The sequence below is a fragment of the Telopea speciosissima genome, chromosome 6, assembly GCF_018873765.1.
Source record: "Telopea speciosissima isolate NSW1024214 ecotype Mountain lineage chromosome 6, Tspe_v1, whole genome shotgun sequence".
Classification (NCBI taxonomy): domain Eukaryota; kingdom Viridiplantae; phylum Streptophyta; class Magnoliopsida; order Proteales; family Proteaceae; genus Telopea; species Telopea speciosissima.
The window spans coordinates 64,289,007-64,315,326 of record NC_057921.1 but is presented as its reverse complement, the minus strand read 5'-3'; the positions used below and the strand labels follow the sequence as shown (position 1 = coordinate 64,315,326).

Below are 26,320 nucleotides of genomic sequence, written 5' to 3'. Positions count from 1 at the left end.
GCATCCAGTCGTTGGGCTGTGCCACACACATCCCTAGGCGTGCACCAAGATGTGTGCAGTACACCCCAACCCTTGGATGCCCCTTGGGCACTCCCTGAGTGCTGAGCTCCCTAGAGAAGAGCCGGATCCGTTCGTGATTCCAACTAAAAGTATGCACAAGTTATACTACACGTGTTGCACATGGGTGTGAGAGAGAGAGAGTTCTTACATACGCCAAAGGGATGAGATTGTATCACCATTTGATCAATCTCAAGTAGTTACAGTAATCTTGAAATTACATTACTGCCCTTTAAATCGAATTAAAATCTTCTCCAATTCCATGATCGCCGAGTGCAGTGCAGTTCGAGGTTGAGAGATCGACACCTGGCAAGCACGGCATCCAATGGTCTGAGGTTGATTGAATCAAAATTTTTTTTTTCTTTCTTCTCGAGCTCGGCTAGATGTCGATCTCTCAGCCCCGAACTGCACAGCACTAAATTTTAGGGAATTGGAGGGGATATTTTCCCCTTTAAATCCTTTCTAAAACAATTTATTTAAATTAAATCAAGACTCAAGATTCTCATTAGAAGAAAAAAGAAGCTAGATTCACATAAACGCGGGATGTAAGAACCAGGGGTTTCCCTATATTATTATACGGGAGAGGGTTCTTTGAGCAAGCGGCATAGAGAAGCCCATCTATCAGGTGTGGTAAAATTGTATCGTACATTAGAGGGCAGCAAGGACATTTCATGTGAGAAAGAGAGAGATAGGCATAGAAATGCTAGTGTACTATACACCAATGGCTTAGAAAACCTTTTCCCTTATTAGATACACATGGGAGAGGGTTCTCTAAGCAAACAGTATAGAGGAGCACACCAATGAGGTGTGGCAGAATTGTTTTGTACATAGGAGGGCAGCAAGGTCATTTCATGTGAGAGAGAGACCTTATAATATGTAGATGATAAGATGATCATGTTTGATGCTTTATATGCATTTAGTGGATGGCTTGCTTCAACACTAGCACAAATTGGCTTACATAAGTATAATTTGACCTCAGGTTTTAGATTTTGCAACCTATACTCTCTTTTTTTCCTTTTCCTATTAACTTCAACCCTGATGTGTCAATATAACCAAATTTTATGAAATTTTGACGCAGCTAGAACATCTAGAACATCTGATATTATTCCTAAAAATGATTTAAATAAGGGTTCAAAAAGAGTTTTCAAAATAATTTGAAAATTACTCACCATCATATCATTTTCAAGAATTATCATTGGCTTGCACGAATTTTTGAGTACACATATGAAATGATAGTATTTTTTAATCGTAAGATAAAAAAAATTTAAAAATTAAAAATTAGGGATATGAATCCACACGACATCTGAGTTTTGTTTCCCACCAATGAGAGGGTGGAAAATCGAATCATCCAATATGAAGTTTTAATGAAGAGAGTGTAAGGCACATGAAAGATGTGAGAAGGTGTGTAGTTATTGCACACCTACACGATGGAACTTCTTGTTACTAAAGTGGTAAATCAAGAAGTTGTAACATTCTTTTAATTTATCATTATATTATTCTCAAAAGTTATCTAGTGCGGTATTTAATATAAAGTTTAAAAAAAAAATAAATAAATAACTAATACAATATTTACTTGAAATGATAGGATTTACCCTAAAATAAAAACTAAAATTATAGCTTTCAAAATTCACCAATTTAGATTTTCCCAATCCTAAAAAATAGACATGGTATATGAGATTCGAGTTCAAGCTGGGCCAAGTTTAAACCAAAGTTCTCAATAATAAACCAGGCCGGCCCGGCCCACATTAGTGTTGGCTGCTGTGAGCCCCAATCCAACCTCGGGTTATCCACTTCCGGGGCAAGCTAACGCCGGGCTATAGAGAATCCTAATCCCTACCTCTTCAGACTTCAAAGTTCAAAGCGAGTGAGTGACAACAAATTCATGGCTTCCATGACTTCTACTGCTGCATTTTTGTGTTCTTCAACAAACGGGCGATCACCCATCTTCTCTTTCTCTTCATCTGTAGTTCTATCTCCCCAAAACTCCAAGTCTCGTTTCTCCACATCGGTTCCTCAATTGGGTTTTGGTTTATTTCCGCCATGGAGTGGCTTGAAACTTCTGGGTTTATCAGTCACACAAAAATCCTTGAAAATTGGTACTTTTTCCCATTTTGGTCGTAGTTAGAACTTTTTTTTTTTCCCCATTTATGTTTTCCCCATATTGAATGAATTATTGGTTACCACCCCAGTCACGACCCCACGAATTCTAGCTTAATTTCGATGAAATTCGATTCAAGTTAGAATTTTTTTTTTTTTGGGTGTCTAGTTTTGTTTGGTTACTGTGTTGGTATCTCTGAAATACTGTGTTTCAGGAGTAAATAGAAGAAGCAGAGGCAAGCTTGTCTATGCGTCTTTGTTTGGAGTTGGTGCTCCTGAAGCGCTTGTAATTGGAGTCGTGGCTTTGTTGGTATTTGGACCCAAAGGACTTGCAGAGGTGAGGTTCTTCATTTATTTATTCGCTTGCTCAGTTTTCACTTTTTTGGAGAAAAACGTAAAGAAAACTTTTGTTTCAGGAGAAAAATATGTTTATATTTCGAGTTATGTATTGAGTTATCTACTTTCAGGTAGCTCGGAACCTGGGAAAAACTTTGCGTGCTTTTCAACCTACAATCAAGGAACTTCAGGTAATGGGGCAAGTTTATCCTTCGATTGTAATTTCTTGCTCCTGCGGGAGATAACTTAGTAATATGGTTGATCTCCGTTTTTAATATTAGGAAGTCTCAAGAGAATTCAAAAGCACCCTTGAACGGGAGATTGGTCTTGATGACATCCCTACGCAGAATGCATACAGGTCTACCAACACCAACGCTACCTCAACCTCATCGCCATATGCAGACACTGAGAATGCAGAGACCATGACTGACGAAAGTGAGTATGGATATACAGTAGAAAATATTGAGTTTATTAAAAGAAGTTAGTAGCATCTAATCTTAAAATGTTTCTGGGAAATTTTTGGTTGTTAATTAGAATTTATAATTGAAATACATTGATCCAAAGGTTAGATTTGCAGTTCCAGTTTTGTCTAACTATCTTGATTTTTCATTATTTCTACATTATGTAAGCATATGAAAGCTTTTGGGTGTAAGCTCATGATCATCATTCTTAAACTTGGCTACCCATTTTCTTTTATATATAAACATTGTTTGACGTCTTTATGTGAAATGATAGCGTAAAAGAGGATCTGCTTGGTGTGAAAGAACAGATTTATAGGCACCCCCCCCCCCCCCCCAAAAAAAAAGAAAAGAAAAGAAAAGAAAAGAATGTAGATGTTAAGATTTAGTTTCCCTGATTAACTTTGTTATATCATGGATGCTAAGCATCTAATATGGTTGCATGTATTCCAATGGATGGATGAGCCTCTTTATGGACTCAAAGGCGTGGTTCCTTCAATTTAATCTTTCTGATGATAAGAATGAACACAGCTCTCCAAGAGCCCTAAATGAGCCTTGATATACCAAACCAAAACATAGAAGTGCACATTTGTTCCCCTTTCCCCCCTCCCAAGGATGCGAGTAAGCGGATTAAACACAAAAGATGATGGTTGTGTTGAACACTTGCAATGTGCTACCTGGGGTATAGGCTTTGAACATAATATTGGAGGATCTTTAATCTTTATAGCCAAGTTGAATCAAACAGTGGTTTCAAAAACTCAATTAGAAGAAAATAAAGAAGTTACCCGAGTTTCTACCTAAAAATATCACATTGTGCAAAATGCTCGGGCAAGTCATGATGGATTAGGTTTTTAATTCATGTCACAATTTAGTTAGGCAAGGCTCTGTTCTATAAGAGGGAATTTAAAAGAGTTATGGAATTATGCCAGCATCTGGATCTGTTCCTGTGCCCTTACCGATTTTGGCTTCTGATTTTTCATGCGTATTGGAAGATGGTAGATCAAAGTAGATTGCTATCAGTTAGGCAAGGCTCTGTTCTATCAGAGAGAATTTAAAAGAATTATGGAATTATGCCAGCATCTCCATCTGGTCCTGTGCCCTTAAAACCAATTTTGGCTTCTGATTTTTATGCGTACTGACCCACTGGAAGATGGTAGATCTTTCTGTTTATTCAGTTGTCCTCCTTGTTGATGAGTAATGTCCACTTTTCTTGCAGTGATAAGTCTTTATGGACTTCCAAAATTCAAGAAACGTAATTTAAACTTCACTTAGGTCTTCCTGAAATTACTCTAGTGCCACCCTGCTTTGGATGTTAGATGCATACTTCTCCCCTGATGGTGATAGAGAGCATGCATGTGACTTAAATGTTCCTTTCTTGACAATGGAGATTTTTTAGACGGTTTATGTCGATAACTTCGCTTCTTCAATTTTCAGCCTTTTCTTTCTATTTTATTGGGGTTGGTGGTGTTTTCAAAGTAAAATCCTTAACAAATCGACTATAAGTGATCAGAGGAGGCTCATGTAAGGGTGCAGTGAACTCCTGAAGTTGAATGACCTTCAAACCCTTCATGATCAATGTCCAGAAAAAGGGCAAGCTGAATATATTTCTATGACACGCTCTTCCATATGAGCTGTGTCAGTGGGAATTCTGCTGCTCCTTTCCAGAAGTCGCACCGGATTGTAGGAGAACAAAGATTAGTTGCTGGGTGTGAACCTTCTCTGTGGAAACAACTCCAAACTGAGGAAGAAAACAAAAAAGGAATGATGCTGACTCATTGGATTGTTACACAGCTACACCTGCTGGGAGTTTTCCACCTCCTAGAAATTAAGTGGTCAACAGTGATGAACTTGTCAAGGTACGGGTCGACTTTGCAATAGATTTTGGAGGTGACATGGGGTCTCAACAAAATTAATCCATTAACCCAAGTCACTGGCTTCGCTTGCTAGCGTTGTTATCTGATATAAGCTTTTCCACACTTGTGTGTGTGCTTTGCTATGATTTTTGGCAGTAAATCTTTTAACTACTATTTGATCATATGATCATTTGGTTGCTGAGTATGGTGACCACTCAATGGCATAAATTTGCCCCAAATGGTGGCAATTGGCTATGACATATCAAAGGTCTTCATATAATTGATGCACCCAAAATCCTTAGATACAATAATCAGATCACTGTTCTATTCAAGGCCTTCCTACTCCCATGGCTATAGAAGGGAGAAATTGTGTCGCTAACAGCATATTGTGAAATTACTCCTGCAGCGGTAAAAATTTTCAAAATTGCATGATATGATATAGTAAACATTTTCAAATTACAGTAGAGGCCCATCTTATGCATTAGGCCTTGTATTTGGATGCTTAAATGCTCCTCGTTAAGAGCCTTTAATCATTGCCATCACTTGATTGTTAATTAGTAATAGGAAATAATAATCTAGCTGCACATATATCATTGTTTGTTTGCCTTTGTTAGATCTATGAATTTTGCATCTAAAACATGTCAGAAAATAGAAGAGGAAAACTGAAAGTCTGAATATGATGGCAATGTCATTTTCCACTATAAACAGATGGTGCTCCATCTACAAAAATAGCGTACTCTACTGAAGATTACTTGAAGGTTACAGAGAAGCAGCTAAAAGCATCTGCCGCCCAACAGCAAGGCCAAACACCACTTCTAGAAGAGTTGTCTCAACCCGAAGCTCAGGCCCAAGGTTTGGGATTCGAACTCTTATTTCCATTGAGCTCTTGTTTGTTTCTTTGGTTCTTATTATACAATGCAATTTGTAACAGCTCTTACTCCTGAAGTTGCCACTACAGCACAGCAAAGCTCCAAGAAAGAGACATGAAACTTCTCTAGGTAAAATGAAACAAAGTGATGAAATGCTTCATCCATCAACTGACTTGGTTATTACCAAATTATGTGGAGGAGTTCTGAGACCACCTGTTTGATGGGGATTGAAAGACTCGAGCAACTTAATGAATTTTGCAGGGGCATGTAGAACAGATATATTTGTATAGTAGGAATCGCTTCAAGAGAGAAGAGGTGATGATCTTTGGTTTTTGAGTAAAATTTCGAGTGCTCAATGTATTGGGTTTATGAGCCTTATGCTTTTATTTACTGTGAAATAAATATGCACTATATTTATTTTTTGTTCCCTCAGTGAGTTTGAGTGTACAAATGAGTCACAGAAATACAGTATTTTGATGTAAAATAAGTTTGTTCAAAATCAACTGAAAATATCCTAAACAAGACAAAAATCCATAAAGAATTTAAAGAATGTGGGTAATATTAATGAAATGCAAGCAAAAAGTTGAGGAAAACAATTTAGAATCAATTTTTTTGGATGTTTCCAAAGAGGAAAAAGTGGTGGTACGGTTGATCAATATACAATTGCCACACGTGGAGATGGAGCATGAGGGTGTAAGTTCCATGAGGTGATCGGACTTGAAAAACTCAGCCAGATTTCCACTTTAAAAAATTGAGAAGGTTCACTGAGGGTTCAGTACGTTCTTTTATCCTTCATTGTCATCTGTTTGCTGCTGAAATCTGAATTGTAATGCTGAGGGAACACCTACACATCACAGACCAAGAACTGAGCAAGAAAAAGGGTCAAAGCAGACTCTGAGGTGAACTCTCCAGCACTTAAATCAGAACTCCGAGCAACAGTTAATAATCTTCTCTCTCTGCATTTGAAGAATCGGTCACTGTATCAAGTTTAGCAGTAAGAAGGTAAAAGATGAGTGATTTCCCGTATAAATGCCTTGCATTCCACTATTTGAACTGTGTGATACAAGATACTGTAAATTTGACATTGACATTATGAGGATGATGAACAGGATATCAAAAATATTTCCTTCCTTTTATATATTATGAAGAAAGAATTACAAGCCGCACATAACACCTTTTGGTGCTTTGAATTTCATTGGGTTCGGTGAGACTCGAACTCTAGATGGTGTCTACTACTTTTTTTCCCTGTCATGGATGGTCTCCACTTGAAAGCCCAGAGGCATTGTATCCATAATTATCAAAAAACTTGTCGTCCAAAGCGCCGTTCCCAGCATCAGGTCCTTTCAAGCTCGGCACCGGTGAAGCCCAGGGAGTAGGTGTTTGAGGGTTGGAACTGGAAGCTTCTTGATTCAGTCCAAGGGCCGCTGGGTTTTGTGGTGAGTTTCCAGATGGCCTTTTGATCGTAGAATTGGCTGGTGTAGAGAGGGAGGTTGACTGTTGCTGCTGCAGCTGCTGCTGATTCTTCTGAGGTGGTGACTTGGGTCGAAGGGCCTCAATCTCAGGAGTTGTCAAGACAAGATGAGGTGAATCAGGTGGGGGGTTCCGTCCTCCCCCTCCTTGCCAAACTTTTCCATCTTTATCAGCAAAACTCCTAACATATGCCTGCAAAGGTAGTTAGCATTTAGAATCCATTGAGCCATAAAATAAAATTAAAGAAAATATTAATAGGATTAGCCAGTATTGTTAGCCCATTGGTGTGTTTAAAATGAATGTCAACTAGTTTTATTTATGGGATTTGGTACCTCGGTATTAAAATTTGAGGATGATAACTCTTTGCCAACAGTAAGCCAGCCTGATCGAATGTTATGATCTTCACCAAAGAGTTCAATCCTCCTACGTCCAAGGGAAAAATGCTCGATGATCTGGTATAGATCTTCAGGTTTTGTTGTTGAACCTGCAATTGAATTAGAGAGAAGTTGGTCACAAATTTAGTGTATGAAACAAAAAAATAAGCAAGATACCTGAATCTTTATTCCCAACAAGATGGCAAGTTAACATAAAATGATAAAATGGAGGGATACATTGGCATATGGTGCAGCTCCACACTGATATTTTTCACAAACTAATTATATACACAGCAAGCAAATGAGGCATAACAAGCCAAGATTGTGAAATTCAAATATGAATCATGGATACTAACCATATGGAGGTTCTTCAGCGATAACTATATCTGTGTCAATATTGGCATGGATTATATGACCATCAGTGCTACGGCGAACAGTTCCTTTTATGCCCATCAAACAGTGTTCCTTCATCGCAGAAAAAGGGAACCAAAGTCAGGAAAAAACCACCAAGGAATTGAGACAGTTTGGGGAAATCTGATGTGGTAGAACAATTAAAAGCAGGAGCAACGTGACAGAGAAACATTACCAACCTTTGAATGCTGAAACAGAGTATGAGAATCATGCCGCAAGCCTGGCATAGCATTTGTTTTGTTTGTCTTCACCCAGCATATATCCTCACACCTTCGGAATCCCCACTGCACAAATGGAACAATTATGATATAAAATACCAGACAGAGCATTTAAGAAGTTAAGAATCACTGCACTCAACCAACTTACACATTGTAAGATACAATAGAAATACTAGTCCTAGAGAAAGAAGTTTGGAAGAATTGTGCCCCCCCCCCCCCCTGGAGGAATATCTAATCTTTTAAAAGAAACATACATGTAGTTAAAAAAGGAAGGGGGGGGGGGGGGAGGGAGAAAGAACATCCACATACGTATCCAGAAAACATAATCATAAAAACCTTGTAAATGCAATTGATACTTTCATCTGTTTTCCAGAAAACGAGACAAACAACTGTTCTACCAAAGAAGATGAACAACTGTAGTTATCGGCATGATACAAATGTCCCAAAACTATCAGCTTTACCTTTCCTTTTGTTTTATTTTCAAATCTTGCAATTAATAATGAGAAAATAATTGGTGATATTGAAATGTAAATTTTCATTAAAGGGCTTCCCAGACAAACAATAAGGTCGGGTTGTCTGTCATCATTGTAGAGAGAGAGGACTCCTAAGGAAGTACATTCATGCAAGAAGACAAATAAATAACTTAAAGGACTACATGTACATGGTAAAAGAGAGCATTTTGGTAAAAATGCATTTTTTGGGGCCACAAATGATGTTCCCTGCAACCAAAAATATGCTACATCATAACAGCTTAACTGCTAAAAAAAAATCCTAGATCTTAAGAACAATGTCCAGCTGCATTAAGAATACAATAGAATCAAAGGGAATGAGGCTGAAGGCCATCTGTCATTTTGTAAACCTTTAAGCAGTAAGATTGACCCAACAGAATTAACTTTGAGGTCCCCAGCAGGTTCTAGAAAGAGCTAAAAACAGAAAACAGTTCTCTCCAGCTTCAATTTCTATTCCCTTTAATAGCTTATTACTTCTTCAATTTTAAGCACTTCCAGAAACACACTACAAACACATCCCATATCCATAATGGCCCTTTTCCAGCCAAAAGTATACATAGCAATTCCAAACACAGATGCCAAAACACAGCCTAGGTGGTAACAAGTTAATGAAATATTAAGCCTTATGGTTCTCAACTAATATAGATACCTTCTTTAGACATTGACGGCCCTGCTCAAGACCAACACCATCACCAACCCATAGGAAGATAAATGAAGGTGTATCTGCAATTGCCTGTAAATATGAACGACGAAGGTTTAGACTTTATATCTGTGTGCACAATGAAGGTGACTGATGTCAGGGAAAAAATTAGAAATTAAATAAAAAAATAAAAGAACAGTTAACCATCAGAAGTTTTGACCCCATATCCCTTAATATTCAATGTCTGGATCTTGATGCAAGGGAAGGGATGGGCATAAAATGTACCTCAATTTTAAGGTTCAGTATCTCCTCAAATGTCCAATACTCCATATGGTCAGCAACACCAGGAGCTCGATGAACATACTCCTCCCAAGGAGGGTCAACAAGAATGACATCAAACTTAGTTCCAAAAAACTCAGGGGACAACACAAACTCATGCAGGTCACATTTGTAATACATAGGAGGGGAAGCCGATTTAGCTACAATTTCATCCTTCTTCTGGATAAGTTCCCGCAGCTTTGGGTAGTCTTCAACAACACTGGTAAGCTCCAGCTCCCTGATGAAATTCTGGGGTCGCATACCAGTATCAACAAAATTTTGGGAGTAGTCATTTTGTTCTCCTCTGGAAGGAGCTTTACCAGGAGGTCCGCTGCTTCTAGGAGGAACCCAGGTCCCAGGAGCCTTATCATGAGGTGCTCCTCGTCCCATTGTTCCCACAATATTAAAACCAGGGCCAGGCAGGCTTGGAGGTGCTCCTCTTACAGGACCTGGTTGATTAAAATACATGGCAGGGTTTGGGCCAGCCCCCATATTGGGGGCAAATCTAGGTCCTGATGCTCCAGAAGGAAGAGGAGATAGGCCAGGTGCGACAGCTAACATGTTCATATCAACGCCTCGAGGTCCAGGCCAAACAACAGGTCCTGGAAACGAAGGAATAAATACACCAGGGGCAATGGGTGCACCTGGGCCCGGGGACATACTAGGTCCCAGAGGCTGCAGGGGTGCTGGTGGCAATCCAATAGGCCCAAAGGGACTTCCCATCATGGGTAGTGGCATTCCAACCCGCTGCCCATCCCTTCCTGTTGGCCTTCCCCTCCCTCCTCTTCCAAGTCTATTCCATTTTACTCCTTGTGGAACAGCTCTATTAAAAGAACCAGACCCCTGGTTATTTCCAAATGGGGGTTGTGAACCATTACTGGAACTCTGGACACCACCATTGCGATTAAAACCCATAGAACCCTTCTGTACTCTTCCCTTCCCACCTTGCATGTCAATGTTATTCCTCCCCAAATTCTGATCCAACATAGGCAATCCATCATCTGGATATCTCTCCTGCATATCATCTCCAGGGCCATAAATATCAGCAATTCTTCCTCTATCATCAGGCTGATGCCCCCAATCCTCGTCACTTGTGGCTGAAGTAAAATCAGGATACTGTCCAGAATCATTTCTTCTCCCAATAAATGTAGGTCCGGACTCTTCTCTCTCATAATCAATAGACTTGGTTCGGATCTCTATCACATCAGAATTCTCATTGGGAGTACCAAAGTTTGATGAAATTTTTGCACCTTCAGCCCTACTTCTATCTTTCCTAAACCCAGGCCGACCAACAAGCTTTTCATTTTCAGCCCTCTCTCGTTCACGCCTCTGCAAGTCCCAGTCCTTGTCATGATCGAAATCAACATCTCCATCCCTCGTCTCTTTATCATTACCACTGTAATGCTTCTTTTTCCAATTATCTTTGGAACTTTCCCAATCCCTGTTCCTGTCACTCCAGCTACCATTTCGGCCTTTAATCTTGTCATCCCTGTAACCATCTTTTTCCCGTTCCTTCCCCTTCAGGCTAACACTTCTTTCATTATCTGAATCAGAGTCATCTGATTCAAGGCGGCGCCTCCCACTCCTATCAGGACTATGGGACCTTTTAGAGTGCCTCAGATCCCTACCACTTCTGTCTTTTGCCCGTGCATGCCCATCCTCATCTATATTAACAGATCTCTCCCTGCTTTCAGCTATTTCACGGCTGATCTGTGCAGGATCACGCTGATGTCTGTGCTTCTCGATTTTCTCTGAATGACTCCTTGAGCTAGACCTATGGGCACCAGACTCCACATCCTCCACCAGACCAACCAATTTCTCCCCACCTCTCCGCTGCTTATCATCCCTGATATCGCCTGATCTTTCTTCACGAGTAGTAGAACTTGGCCTAGTCTCTTCATTTTGAGTCTCAGTCCGGCCTCTGCTCTTGCTCCTCTCCCCATCAACCCTTTTCTCCTCCCTGCTGCTGGCTTTGATGCCCTTATCAATGTGGAAATCCAGAACCTTGCTTTTCAGCTCACTGGATTCATCCCTTGCATCTATTGTTCTGTCTCTCGTACTCCCATGCTTAAGATCAGAATGTTTCCCACTCTTTGAATCAGATTTATCCATGTAACTGCCCTCATCTGTTTTTCTGATGGAGTCAGATTCATCCCATCTTCTCCTTGGATTTCTCTCTTGCTCACGAGATCCACGGTTTTTCTCACTGTAGTTTTCTTTTCTATCTGAAAACCTGGAACCTCTATCCTGCATCTTTTCAAGCTCACCATCATTGAGACTTTCCACCTTGCTTCTACTTTTGCTCTGGGAGTCCTCGTGAACTGAAGACTTTGAACTTGTTTTTCTTGATGAGCTCCTCTCACTTTCATCAGCCAGAGGATGACCTTTGCTGCCTGAAGTATCTCTACCCTTTCTACTGCTTTCTGATTCTTTATCTGGATGTCCATTGCTTGATTTCTTCTCAGTCCTGTCCTCTTGGATTTTTTTCATCTGCTTGGAGCGTTGTTCCTTTCTTGTATCATTATTATCTTCATCCCCGCTACCTGCTCTACTCGACCCATCTGACCGCTTTCGACTTTCATTTCTGTCACCTAGGCTCTTCCTTCTACCACCATTATCCCATTCATCAGCTTCTTCTGCATTGCTATGCTTTTTCGACTTGCTTGATCGGTGTTTCCTTTTATCATTGCCCTCCCAGTCTTCCTCATCTCCAGCTCTATCAACCTTCATATCTGAATTCTCCTCAATATCCCATTTCGTATAACTCCAACTGGGTTCCGGCATATCCATTTCAACCACAGGCACACACCAAAATTTAGAAGCCCTATGTCAACCTCCAGTACAGACTAGAGGAACACAAAAAGAAAATTTCCTGAATCTTCTAAAGGAAAGATGTAATGTAGTATAAATCAATCAATCAACCATCCTGAAACCAGAAAAGGATGGGGTCAGAAAAGGGAGTTCAGCATCTCTTTTATAACTAATAATTAGATAAATTCATTCACCAAGAACTCCTCGTGTATAGAAGACAAGTAGTAAACCAGACTCGGATCCTACAAGTTTCCGGCAAAACTCCATGGGATATCACGTAAGCTAAAGATCTTAAGTACACAGTTTTATGGTATCCACATTCTCCACAGGCTCCAAGTCAAAACCCTAAAACTTCAATCAAAAGACAAACATAGACATAAACAGAGGGAGCGGGCGGGCGTGCGAGTGTGCAAAAAAACCAAAACCCAACTATCCAAATCGGCCTGCTTTACATCGAAACTCAATAAACCCACGAAAATTCAGATGGTAAACAATGAAATCGAATTACGCAAAAGGCCAACAAACAAACAAGTCTAATCGGAACTAGAAAAATACAAAAAATAAAGGAAGAGAAATGGAATTACATAAATCCATGAATACCAGAGCCATTAACTCAAATAACAGGAAGAATAAAAGTATAATATCGGATCATCCAGTAGAGCTAAAAGGCAAAAGCATAAGACGAAAGGACATATTAATAGGGAGATTACTTACACAAATAGAAATCGAAGAAAAGAAGCGTACCTGCTGGGCTTATGTTGGGGATGCATAGGCTATACTCTATAGTAGAAGCCCCAGAAAACCCTAGAAAGGGTTTCCAGGTTAGAATCCTCCACGAGGATGAAGAGGAGGACTGTTCAGTGTTCACTGGACAAAGAGATACCAGAAATGCTTCTTCTTCTTCTTCTCATACTTTTATTGTGTTCGAACATAGGGATTAACGGGAAAAAGGATATATGATGCCAGAAATGACACAAAACACCAAGATGGCCTGCGCCGGGGTGTGTATTGCTGTGGGACCCATATTTTTACCCCAAAAAAAAAGAAAAAAGAATTGACCCATTTTAAACTTAAATGCAGTTCTACGTTTGAACAGTTTCTTACAATTGTTTTATTACCCTTTGGTTTCTTGGATCGGATCCCTCTACGGTGCGGGCTTTCCAACTGCCTTGCTGCACAGAGACAGGGCCGCACACAATGTCTGTCTTACTCCTGCCTGAGTGCCTTGCCTGAGTGTGGGTAAGACAGTCATTGCACACGGCCCTATGTCTGTGCAGCACGGTGCAATTGGGGCAACGGCTAGTAGAGGATCCGGATCCTGGTTTCTTAATTAGTACAACCAAATATTAACTTGAAAATTTGTCATATTCTTCCACTTCATTGTACTTTCCTATACTCATGTATTCTTTCCCTATACATTCCCTCACTTTCTGGGCAACTTAAGGCTATGTTTGGAAGCCAAGAAAAAATTCAAAAAAAAAAATTGATGAGAGGTATAGACACAAATCAATGATTGTGTCATCATATTTTTTGTTTTATAATGTTTTTTCTTTTATTTTCTTGGCTTCCAAACTTAACTTAATAGATTATCTCCCCCCCCCCCACAAAAAAAGGGTAACCCAGCCAAGTCATGATTCAACATTTTGGAACCAAGCTAATTTTGGAGAAGTTTTGTGATAATGGAACTAACCAAAAAAAACATTAACGCTGCAAAGATCTATGTACCAATCGTAGTAGAGTGAAGGTATAATTTACTAGTTATGTTATCATTAAAATTGATTAACACATAATCTATACCAAAAAAAAAAAAAGTCACTTCTTAATCGTAAAAAACTTGTGCAAAATACAAATAGTTATACCAAAGAAGAGTTTCAGGGAAGGTTTTTCTCCGACGCCACTGTGAGAAAATCTACACTTTTTCTTTTTTTTTTGGTAAAGGGGAAGTTTATTGATGAAAAAGGGGAGTACAACCAATAACTTCATTCCCACAGAGGTCCTGAAACCACCGAATGGAAATGCAGATAATGATATCATCCACGTAGAACCCACATGAATCAAAATAAGAGTAGACTATCAATGTAGGTCCCACCTCGGATTATCTCTGATAGCACCTGCTCCTGTAGAGATTTCTCGATTTCAAAATGTATCGAATCCTTGGGTAGTAAAAAAACACAGGATGCTATATTTTCAGAATTGAATTTCATATTTGACTGAACCTCGTAATCATAAGAAAATAGAGTTTTTAGCTATGATCCTAGTAAATGAAAAATTGGGATAGGTTCATATAGGATCTCCCCCCCCCCCCCCCCTCTTTCAAAATCGGATGTGAAGGTTTCCTCTCATCCGGCTCAAGTAGTTGCACCAAATAAAGTTAATGCACCCTAGCGTTGTGCACTTATTTCCACCATTTTTTTTATAGAGGGATGTATTTCTTGTTCTAGGGATAAAATCAACGGTCATTACCACATGAGAAAATGATCCACACACTGACGGTTGTACATAAGTCATAACTACATCATCTTATCCCCTTATTGATCACATTAGATGTTTGAACGCTTAAAAGAGTTTGTGTGGGCCATTGGAAGTGATCCCTTAGATTCATCTTCTTTGCTGTGTGCAAGAGTTCAGACTTCAGACTATTAGATTATTAAGAAGGGGGCACTAAATGGTAAGGGCCTGCGCCCATGACTAGTTGTAGTCGGATCTTGGGATCAAAATCATCAAACCCCGTTTTTGTGGATGATAAGTTGAGAGGTTTAAATATAAAATAAGAAAAAGAAACTGTTTAGGAGCGTGAAGTGAATCAGACAAGAATGGGATGAAATGACCATCCTACCCCCATTAAAGATGAAAATCCCATCCCTGTTAATGATTCTACGTGCATTCCCATTAACCACTACAACACTCCCCAGACTCTGAACTCTTCCTCATTTACCAAAAAAAAACCTCTTCCCATATAATATATGCATGTAGGTAACCAAACAGGCAGATTGAGTGATACACTTAAATGGATGCAATCATCACCAGAGCATGGTTTGAGGAACTGATATCGGATCAACAATATTGGCTGATTCGTATTGATATCGGTGGAAACCTATACCAATTCCTGGCCAATCCCATATCAGTGGAATGATACAGACAAGGGAAAATTGTGAATAAATCAATTTTTTTTTAAAGAAAACGTGACCAGACACCAATACCAATATTGATTACTAACCCTGCACCAGAGGGGATATAAATTTTTATGTAAAGCTTTCACTTGGAACATTCTAAGAAAAAAGAACCATAAATGGACATAGGTCTCACAAATACATATGCCAAATGTATTCATCTAAAGCAAGGTACATTAAAACAGAGAATGAAAATTTTACACTACGGTCAAATTATGCTTAAAATTTTTCAGAGCAAAATTTGCAAAACATATGATCCACCCACAAAATTTTGGGAAAATTACCTAGATCTAAGAAAAAAATATTACAAAACAATTCAAATTTTCCCCATGTGATATTTGATACAGTCAAGTCTGAGCCTTAGTTCCAATCCCAACCAGTTGAAGATCAAGAATCTGGGCGTGAAAAATGAAACACAGCATGTGATCAATAGGATATTCCGGGAAGGCAACAAAGCCTTGGTGGTTACACACACACATCCCTGATCCCCCCCCCCCCTCCCCTCCCCTTTTCAAAAAAAAAAGCTTTTTGATGATGTAAATACATCTTCCTCCAATTTAATTTTAACAGCCTAAGACAACTAACACAAGTACTGCTATATGTCACAACCACTACCTCATAAAATAAGTAATCAAACCTGGAATATTGACTGTCACAGGCAAATAGTTTGTATCTTACACTCCAAACAAACATATAACATACCATCTCTCCCTTCCCTCACCTCTTTTGCACTCTACAGTTTTTTCGTCATCATCTTTTAATGCTCAGTACTGCCTCTGATAGTAGAACCTCGGCGGTGGCCACCCACAATCACATCTTTTAACCGAGAAATTGGACCCAGCATCCGGTTCATCTTCTGTCCACCACCAAAAAAACAAAATATGAGGGGGAGAAAAGAGTAAAAACTTATAGAAAGACTAACAGAAGGTAGAGGATATCTACATTTATCATCACAGAACCACAAATAGTAGCTCAGAGATCACGGCACTTGGCCCTCAGTATCCTCCTGAGCTCATCAGTTCGAACACCAAAATTACTCCCAATATATAAGTCTGATCAACTCCAAATTAACAGCAGTAATAGACCTCCCTAGGTTCTTCACTATCCCCAAATGTGATCTCAATCCAACAGTAGGACATAGAGATATTGTATGAATGCGTAAGTAAATTCCAGAATTAGAAACAAACCAAGCCTGATGTAATCCAATGGACAGGACTGAACTTACAGCAGTGTCCCAATTAGTAACTAATGATGATCTGACAACAGCAGCCAATTGGTATCATGGATGGGATTGAGGACCTGTAGAAAACTTCAATAACTCAACCACATCTGATGGCTAGATCACCACAGTTATGAAGGTGAATCAAAATTAGAAACCTCAACTCAGATTTAGCAACTTACTGGCACAAAAGTTTCTAGCAATTGGATGGTCTTGAAATTGCTGTAGAAGAAAGGCAGTGATAGTCTCCAACAGAACACAGTTGAAGGTATTAAAAAAGAAACTCAAAAAGAAGAGAAGGTAGAGAAGAAAGGATATAAAAGAGAGAGGCAAGAACAAGGGGGATATGACCAAGGCCTCTCACCTATCCCCTTGGTCAGTCTCTCACTAACCACTCCACCATGACTGTCTCACACAGCAACAAGCAACAAGCTTTCTTTCTTCAATACTCGAATCGTCGGGTGTAGTGTACACAGCCCCCTCTTTTATTAATAACAGAAACTGGATCCCTCCTTGCGTGGGAAAGGAGATCTCCTTACAAAATGCAATCTAATCAATTAGAAACTATCCTAATCGTAGGGTGTTGTGTAGACAGCCTCCTCTTTGGGACCTTCGCACATCTTATGGTCTTGGTTTAAAGGTTTTTGGAGAATCATAGAAGTGTTCTTTAACTTGCTTTCAGATGTTTTATTCTTGTGCTTTCAATTATATATTTTGCCTTATAGAGGCTTTGAATCTTGAGTGGAAACACTTAAAGACTCTTCAAAGAGTTGTAGTAGGAAATAAGGTATCTTGGGCTTGTTATGAACTGGGAAACGGAAGATTTGTAGTGAGTCATGTGGAAAACTGTATGTAAGGGTTAATTTTGATCCAGGGAAAACAATTGTAAGAAGGATTGATCAATGTCATTTGGAAATGGATCATATAGTGGAAAGTCCAAGTGTGTGAGTATCCCTTAATAGTGGATGTAGACAAGGTTGTCAAACCACTCTGAATTATATTTTTTTTATCTGTGTCTCTTTCCCTCTTCTCACTTTTGTTACTTGTAATTCCTTACAACAATTTCATTCATCCTTTGATTTGGGTAAAAGATTTATCATATCATTCCACATCACCCAATTCACCCCCTCTAGGATTGCCTACCGATCCAACACAATCAACTTTTAAGATGGTGACTGCTGAATCGAATAGTGCTGTCTCACTAATACTTCTACCCACAGCATGTCACTGTAGCACCCATTCATGAAACTGAACAATACAATAATTTCCACAGGAGCAGGAGGTGATACACAAACCGAAGTGCTAAACTTTACTCATGGCTTTACTCATGGCATCCATAGAGTTCATTCTTTTCTGCACATCAACTGATCATCAGGGTTTTGCTCTACAATGATAACATAGCATTCATGCAATCACAAATACAATGGTCAATTTTCGGACTGGAATGCAAAAAGTTCCATTGTGGTAGAACATACATGGACAGTTTTCTACTCTCCAACCTCATGGCAACATAAGAAGAGGACTTGAAAAGCCTAAGATACAAAGTTAAAAGATAATGATTGTTTCCTGGATTATCATCACAGCCATTAGCTCAAATTTCAAAATCATCATACACAAATAACAAACAAGACTCGAGACAATGACTCAAATACCATATTAGATTAATTGCCTGTTTCAATGAGAAGTACTTCTATAAGGATAGACATCGGCATACCTCGTCCTTGATGCTGAATTGCGACTTAAGTTGTTGATCCTGCCACCGCTGCCCAATAATTACCAGGCCCATCAAGGCTGCAGCGACAAAGATAGACCAAAATGCATTTGCCTCCTTTGCATGAGCGTACAAAGAAGCAGCCCCTCTCTTCCACCAGGCTTCACAAGGAAGGTCACGCCCATTATACTCATCCTTTTTGTTGTCACTTGTTGACTTTGACAAATCTGACGTAGAATTTAAGCTTTGCTGAGAAAGATCACAGGGTTCGTCAACGACATTGTGCTCATCATACACATTTGATCCACTATCATTTGCTTCAGCATGAAAAGAACTGAATTTAGCAGCACTATATATACTACTATCATCATCAACCAGATTAAGCCCTTGCAAACCTACGCCTTCTTCAAACTCTGTATTACCATCAGACAACCTATTACCTTTTTCATCAAAGTACTGCATTCCAGGCAACTCCTCAGGCACGGTCAATCCTTTCATATCCCAATTTTCATCATTTTTCTTGTCAGATTTGTCCCCTACCTCCATCTCCAATCCGAGCACCTTGTTTGAAGCAATAGGCACATCCTTTGTTTCATTATCAATCTCACTGTTATCTTGCTCACTTGGTGGGAACACAAAGTGACCAGACATGAACATTGCACGAGAGGTTTCGTGTTCATCCTCAACAAACTCATGGCCCTTATCATCATTAGATTCAAATCCTTCTGGACCAGGAGCAGCAGCATACGTTGAGGCCGTGAGTGACACAACTTCCCATTCATTTCCACGGGAATAAGTTTCCTCCCCCTTTTCATTATCTGCCATTTTCCAAAATTCGGATTCCCTGCATGATCAACAACAATGACCGAAATTGGCCTAGTCATACCCCCCAACAAAATTTAGAATCAATGTTGAGTCATTATATCCTTTCACACATTTTGACTGGGTAAAAAAAACACTGAACAATAGCAAATAAACATAAAACAACGTAAAAGATGGAAATTTTCATAAAACAAAAACCAAAGTGGTGTGAATAAAGGGTTTAACTAAATAAGTATGAAACACCTTCAAATTTTGAAGCACAAAATTGTAAAATTCAAAACTTATCCAACGGAAATATGAGTCCATATAAACGTTCAGATGAATAGGAAATGAAAAAGAAAACAATAAACAACAAGGAAAACCAAATATGCTACCTTCCAAGTATACTCCCAAAGGCAAAGTCTTAGTTCACTAATTCAATACTAAATCATAAGAATGAAATTTATGAACCAATTATCACCGAAAGAAATAAAATACAGAGACAACTGAAGCGATTATTTCATTTCTAGCACCAACAAGGACTTCACAAACATTTAAAATGATAAATTCAAAGAACGAGAAATCAATCAGTTACTAAAATTTTCTGAATCATGGAAACAAACAACAAAAGAAATAAGTTAGAGATTAAAAAGGAGAAATGGATAGAATTGGGAGTTGGGACTCCCCCCCCCCCCCCCACCCCAACCCCCAGAATTTCCCTTCCAAATACAAGCAAATTCAAGGAGGAGGCATAAACATATCAAGTCAAACCCTACACAATAACTAACCCACAGTGTTCATTTCGTTCATGTCAAAGACGCTTGCTTTTGCATCAAAGCAGGAGGAAAGTAGAATTTAAATATCATTAAACGCCTCAAAAGGAAACGGAAATCGGAAGGATTTCAATTAGAAAGGGAAACTAATACCTGCAACGAATCAGAGTCAACAACTTTTATAGATCCGATCTGCAAAAACAACAATCAAAACGGCGTTTTTCGACTGAATTACCTAACGTGCAACCAGCGACAATCTCCGATAAGATTTAGACAAGGAAGTTCGAGCCCACTGTGCACACTTCAGGCAGGAAAGAAATCGGAATCCCAAAGAAAACGGTAAGGGAAGAAGCATGACTTTATAGTGGACTCCACGGCAAGAGATAAAAGGAAACCGGTTTCACCGGTAACATATGCGTCGTTTAATCGATTTTACCGGCTATTGTAAGTCAATGCTTTCGTGGACTCCTCAGAAGGGGAAGGAAAGAAGGATAATATCTGCAGTTTCGTTCATCGAGGATTACTTCTTGCTTTGAGCGTAACATGTCTTTGGCGTACGGGAGAGTCTGGAGACAAGGAAACATATCTGGTGTTGCGCGATCCATCTTTGTTTCACTGGTCCGGAGGAGCATCCAATAAAAAAGTCTTATAGATTGGCATCAAACATAATAGTGTTTACGAGGGTGTCAAATCGGACGGTTATGAGCAATGGATACGGTTCCTAACTAGTTTCGGTTCCAACTTCCAAAGGAATGCTTCGTTTACTAATCAGTTCCAACTTCCAAAAGAATGCTTCGTTTACTAAACGGTTCCAAAATTAGGATCCAGCCATGGACGGGGCCGGTAAACAATCGGTTCCAATCAATTCCTAGAACTATCCTATTTAGTAATGAGACGGGTAGATTCCAGGTTTTAGCAAGTTGGTTTCAAGACGGTTCTTAGTTGTAGACCCAAATTGATACTCTTAGGTTTTATTGGTTCGATTCTAATGTTTTATTTTCACCTAGATTCACACTAATAAGTATAAATGGAAGCCAAAATCGAACCAAATAGTATTTGGTTCGATTTACCCAGGTTGATTTTACTTCGCTTAAATGCTAAATCAACAGTTAATATATTCAACACCGTGTTAGCGAAATCGAAGAGTTTTACAGGTGTAATGATTTTGGATTGGTCCAATCAAGGTTCAATTTTTAGTTTCTATTTGGTTCATCAGTTTTCAGTTTTGTTCAATGTATCAAAAAGCGAGAATGTTCTTCAGCAGAGGCTGCATCCAAACACATGGGCCTGCTACTCAGGGGGGCAAGGTGATCATTGTGCCCACCCCTATGTGCCTAGGTGCAGCCTGTGCTGTGGCACAGAGAACAACACCCCATAATTTTAATTGGTTAGATGATTAATTGGTTTAGAGCTGATGTAGCACATGAAGATTTAGGGCATCTAGGGTTGGTTCAAGCCTAATAAAACTTGCCCAACACACAACTTTTGGTTTGGATTTTGTGCTTGGGCTTAGAAATCATAACCCAACCTTTATGGATTGGGCTGGTCTTATGAAATGAAACCCAAATAAATCTCCGTGAGTAAATTGATGTAGTAGTAGTATTTGGATTTTCATTTTCTTTCCTTCCTGTGTACTATTCCCACAGTGACTGTGATATCACCATTCAATCACATGCCAACTAAACTGCTATATATTTGGGAAAAATCATTAAAAACTCTAAGAAATTGGATAGTTTCATATACCAGTTGGCCTCTCCACTTAATAGCTTTCAGCAGAATGAACTCAAATGTCTTGTTTTGTTTCAAGTATTCATGTTTGAAATGGAGTGTGAAGCCAATGCAATGATACAACAACAACTAATTAGCCTTATCCCAACTATATGGGTCGGTTACATGGATCCATGGAAAGCCAAAGAAAATTCAATAGGGAAAGAGAACATTACATGGGCGTGTGTGGTGTATTGCCCCTGCACCCAATAATAGGGTGCACGAAATGATCACAGCACCCTCACAAAATTCCATCCTTTTATAGGGGCATGGTGGTCATTTTATGCATCCCTGTGTTTGAACACATTTACACTGCATGCGCCCCGTTAGCATTCATTCTCTTGAATAAATAGTACAAGTACGAAGAAAGGAACACAACAACATCTACAACTACTTAGTAATATCTCATCTAAATATGGGGGCCGGTTACATAAGTCATTGCCCTCCATTCAGTTCTATTCAATGTCATACTTGATACAAGAATTAAGTTATGCATTTATTTCCTCATTACTTCTCCTAAGGTCATTTTCGGCTTGCCCTATCTATAGTTACAGTTACTTCACATATTGAAAAGGACTCCACATTTTGACAAATTACTATAACCATTTATAAATGAAAACTTATTCCATTTCTCTCCATTCCTCTTAAGCTTAAATTTTCCACATACAGTTTATCATCTAAAATAGTTTTCTAAAAGTCTTATACGAAATTAACCAGAAACAGTAGTAAGCAGTAGACACTGAAGAAGACACACAAGCATACAAGCATACAAGAGAAACAGAGACTAGAACTACTACTCCATTAGAAACTCCTTATCTTTCTCCAAATTCTCCATAGCCTGAGCTTCCAAGCTGATCTCTACATCAATACTCCTTCCCCCACCCTTTCCCTGGTAAAGGTAAACCATTCCATCAAACTTATTGTTCCTCCCACTCCTCACCGTCTCCGGCTTCCCCCACCCAAAATCGATATCGTAAACCTGAAACCTCGGCGAGCTCCCCACCGCCACACAATTGATTCCCGCATCTTTCCACTGGAACAGCTTCGGTGACGCTTCCCACTCTTTGTTCCGACCCTCGATCGTCTTCGAATCGTGCATCTCTATCATTTTCTGCACCATCGACGCCCCAAAAGCTGGCGAGTTCTCTAGCAACGCTCCGGTGGCCGTCACGGTGAAAATCGCCTGAATTAGGTTACCGAAGTAGCTTTCCGGCATAGGTGGTTCCAACCTCTTCCTGCAGTCGGCGAAGACGGTGAAGACCGTGTAGTCTTCCACGTTGAGGTGGCGTGCACGAGTGACGGCTCTCCATATGTGGACCCCAAGCGATTGGAAAGTTGAGAATGACTTGGAACCGTTTGATAAAGAAGAGTTGAGATCAGATTTGATCTTGTCAATGACGGAGCCGGAGAGTCGGAATATCTTCTCTCTCATTAGGGGTGACGTGGCTTCCTCCTTTGATTTGATGACGTCAGCATCCAGTTGGGATGGGTCCGATGGAAGGTCGAGCTTCACACGTGTGTTTCTGGCTTTAGAACGGTCGTGGAAAGGTAGGATCGAGATTGAACTGGATCCACGGCAGATCTCCGCCCAGGAGTTCATGAAGTGCCACGTGGAGTGACCGTCTAGGATAGCGTGGTTGAATGCGCACCCGATTGCTAGTCCGTCTCTCACTTTGGTGAGCTGCACCCACCCAAGAAAAAAGACAAAAAAAAAAAAAAATTTGGAGAGAGACAAAAATAAAAAATAAATTTTTTTTTTAAATATTAAATATTAAAAATTTACTTTGTACTTTGTTGAGGACTTAGTTAATGAACTGCCGACTGTGACTTCACACATTTATTCCACTCTTCTGTGTGTGGATATTGGTGCCCACGTAAAATAATGGATCTGGCTCAGATGAGAATTTTCTCTGACTTGTGGCGGGAGCTGGAGATTCAGCCCCGCAAGCGACCACAAAAATAGAGGTGGGTTGATCAATTCATAGATGGGTCTCATCTGTGAAATAATCAACCTCTATTATTTTGAGCGGAGGAGAGCCAGACCCTCCACTCCTCTCCTACAAGGGAGTGCCTATCTCATGCAAATTAAAGGATGATGTTGACCAAAAGCAAATCGGATGGATTACCTGAACAGCTAACAATGGGCGGCGGAAACCTTCCAAATTAAGAACTCCGGTGTAAGGAACGATCTCCTGCAACAACAAGGAAGACTCATCTTCTCCGAGCTCGGCAATGCCGACATCATCAGCCACCGCCTCCACCACCTCAACACCAACATTGTCGGCATCACAGACAACCCTCAACACACCTTCCTCATCCATCTCCAATCTACCCGCCAATGGATAAAAATCTACAAGTATTTCACCAAGAGCTTCCTTCATCTTTCCAACCATCTCTTCCCAATAATCAAAATTACTATTCTGACCCTTGTACAGCAACAATTTCTGGTTGTAATAGAAGGTCACATAAGGAAGATCGAATGTAACCAGAGGACATTCTCGTCTACCCAAATCTTTACTTGGACGAACCATATCCTTTTTCATCACCTTCACCATCTTATCTTTCTCTGCAACTTCCACCTTCTTCCCATTCTCAATTGCCATGATATGAGCTTTTCTCAATTTTTCAAATACAAAGAAAACAAAGAGAGAATTGTAACCTGCTTATTCAACCTGCAAAAGGAGAGGAAGGAGGTGAAGTTTACTTATAGAAGATGAAGATCGAGTTTCTTTGATAAGAGATGGTTGAAGTGATCATTAATGAAACCACGAGAGTAGATGTGATCCAATAAATGCAATTTTATTTTTTCTTTATCTCTTTATCTATGTTTGTTGTTGGGTTTTGGGATGGGATTTCGATGTTGGAGTCAATTCTTGGGCCCTCCTTGAACCAGAAAAGGCAGCAAATATTACTCTGCATCTCTATGTTTGTGTCTCTGCCCGGCACCCTCGGCCAACTGCTTTTTACACTAATAAAGAGATATTTAGGTTCTTTAAGAATTTACTTAATTAGTCCGAAAGCCTTTTGACTTTCTGAGACCTTAGGTTGGCTAGATCCTTTCAAATTATATATTTTTGGTAAAAGGGTGGGTATGATAGTGATACACTGTAAACTAACACCCTCTATATATGTCAGATTTTTATCCTCTCAGTCCGGTGCATCATATTTGAGAATCCAACCGTAAAAACATAGACAGTGGTGTCTTTTTATCTTCTCAAGTGTTGAGTGGATGGTTGGATTCTCAAGTGTGATGCACTGGGCAGTGCAACGCACTTGAGAGGATAAAAATCCATTTGTGTTTATTTCTCTCTTTCTCCCTTTGAGGGATAAGGGAATCATTTCAAGGGGGAGGGGGGGGGGAGAAAGTTAGACACATAGGCTGCTAGCTTACGATATACCACTAGCATACCCATCCCCTCTCCCTTATCTTTGTTATCTACCTTATTATGCTTTATGAAAGCTACAGTAGGGAGATAACCTCAAAATAGTTCTGGAGAAAAAAGTTACTAAAGAACTAGATCGGGCAATTTAGATTGGAGTCGATCGTGATCTATTTTAATTCTAAGCATCTTGGAGTGGTCGATTCTAAGGTTTTTGAGATTAGATCGTTAGATTTTCATACTAGAGAAGTCGATTCTAGGGTTTTTGGGATCGAAATAAGTCAATTTTAATCTAAATTGATCATGACTGATCTTGAGTTTAGACATTCTGAAGCAACCAATTCCAAGGTTTTTGGGGATGAAACACTAGATTTTCAGGTTTTAGAAGCCGATTCTAAGATTTTTGGGACTGGTTACGATCAATTCAAATCCAACCGAATTCAGTTTATAAAATTTGGAAACAATAGAGTTTTTTTTCTTTGGTCTGGAGGGGGGGGGGGGGGAGGGCATAATTTTCTTTACCCAAACAAGCCTTTCATCCTGTCTTGGGGACCATGTCCTAGGTTGACTGGTTTTATCAAACAATGTATAAAATGAACTTAACCAAACCAAACGGCTGGTTTTATTATCAATCAATGAAATGTATTTAACCAAACCACATGGGCTGGTTTTATCAATCAATGTAATGTACTTACCAACAGCCTCATTCTTCACATCCGATCAGTGGATCCATCAGGTCCATCTTTGTGTGTTGGAAGATTCATTAAAAAGAACAAAAAAATATATGGAAATCGTAAATAATCACACAATGCACACTAGGATTTACATGGTTTGGCAAGATTACTTACGTCCAATTTGTTCTCACACCTCTCTTAGATTGCATCATAAGAATAAAAACTCTCGTTACAAAATTTATAATAAAACCCTACATAAGAATTTTGCCAAAATACCCATATAACCCTGGATTTTTCAAACCCTAAAATTTCTCGTATTGAAGTTATATGGCATTTAAAATTGATTAAAAAAAAAAAAGGGTTTCAATCAATCAATTAATTATGATGGTTATGTTGAAGGGCAT

The 26,320-nt window shown here is 39.5% G+C and overlaps 4 protein-coding genes and 1 long non-coding RNA gene across 8 annotated transcripts; 2 read left to right on the top strand and 3 right to left on the bottom strand.

The window, feature by feature from the left end:
- Positions 1–187: 187 nt before the first annotated feature.
- LOC122663873 lies at positions 188–22,763 on the top strand. The gene is made up of 3 exons (XR_006333236.1): positions 188–200; positions 8,547–8,559; positions 22,636–22,763. It is a non-coding gene; the product is annotated as an uncharacterized LOC122663873 (long non-coding RNA).
- Positions 1,865–6,169, top strand: LOC122663871 (sec-independent protein translocase protein TATB, chloroplastic). The gene is made up of 6 exons (XM_043859534.1): positions 1,865–2,153; positions 2,370–2,491; positions 2,622–2,681; positions 2,772–2,925; positions 5,510–5,653; positions 5,733–6,169. The coding sequence occupies exons 1-6, from the start codon at positions 1,940–1,942 to the stop codon at positions 5,786–5,788; spliced, it is 750 nt and encodes a 249-aa protein (XP_043715469.1). The 5' UTR covers positions 1,865–1,939; the 3' UTR covers positions 5,789–6,169.
- Positions 6,688–13,323, bottom strand: LOC122663865 (N6-adenosine-methyltransferase non-catalytic subunit MTB-like). Its single transcript, XM_043859518.1, has 7 exons — positions 13,166–13,323; positions 9,578–12,536; positions 9,302–9,385; positions 8,105–8,209; positions 7,871–7,979; positions 7,473–7,624; positions 6,688–7,332 (listed from the first exon to the last, which is right to left on the bottom strand). The coding sequence occupies exons 2-7, from the start codon at positions 12,398–12,400 to the stop codon at positions 6,919–6,921; spliced, it is 3,687 nt and encodes a 1,228-aa protein (XP_043715453.1). The 5' UTR covers positions 12,401–12,536; positions 13,166–13,323; the 3' UTR covers positions 6,688–6,918.
- On the bottom strand, positions 16,211–20,432 carry LOC122663868 (ATG8-interacting protein 1-like). Of its 3 annotated transcripts, none has more exons than XM_043859532.1 (3): positions 20,249–20,432; positions 18,525–19,365; positions 16,211–16,444 (listed from the first exon to the last, which is right to left on the bottom strand). In XM_043859532.1, the coding sequence occupies exons 2-3, from the start codon at positions 19,344–19,346 to the stop codon at positions 16,349–16,351; spliced, it is 918 nt and encodes a 305-aa protein (XP_043715467.1). In that variant the 5' UTR covers positions 19,347–19,365; positions 20,249–20,432; the 3' UTR covers positions 16,211–16,348. The 3 variants fall into 3 exon arrangements, with proteins under 3 accessions (XP_043715467.1, XP_043715465.1, XP_043715466.1); XM_043859530.1 differs by having other exon boundaries at positions 16,211–16,447; positions 20,249–20,431; XM_043859531.1 differs by having other exon boundaries at positions 16,211–16,447; positions 20,331–20,368.
- LOC122663867 (BAHD acyltransferase DCR-like) lies at positions 22,656–24,508 on the bottom strand. 2 transcript variants are annotated; one of them, XM_043859529.1, is made up of 3 exons: positions 23,989–24,508; positions 23,341–23,543; positions 22,656–23,310 (listed from the first exon to the last, which is right to left on the bottom strand). In XM_043859529.1, the coding sequence occupies exons 1-3, from the start codon at positions 24,463–24,465 to the stop codon at positions 22,656–22,658; spliced, it is 1,335 nt and encodes a 444-aa protein (XP_043715464.1). In that variant the 5' UTR covers positions 24,466–24,508. The 2 variants fall into 2 exon arrangements, with proteins under 2 accessions (XP_043715464.1, XP_043715463.1); XM_043859528.1 differs by having other exon boundaries at positions 22,656–23,543.
- Between the last annotated feature and the right edge of the window lie 1,812 nt (positions 24,509–26,320).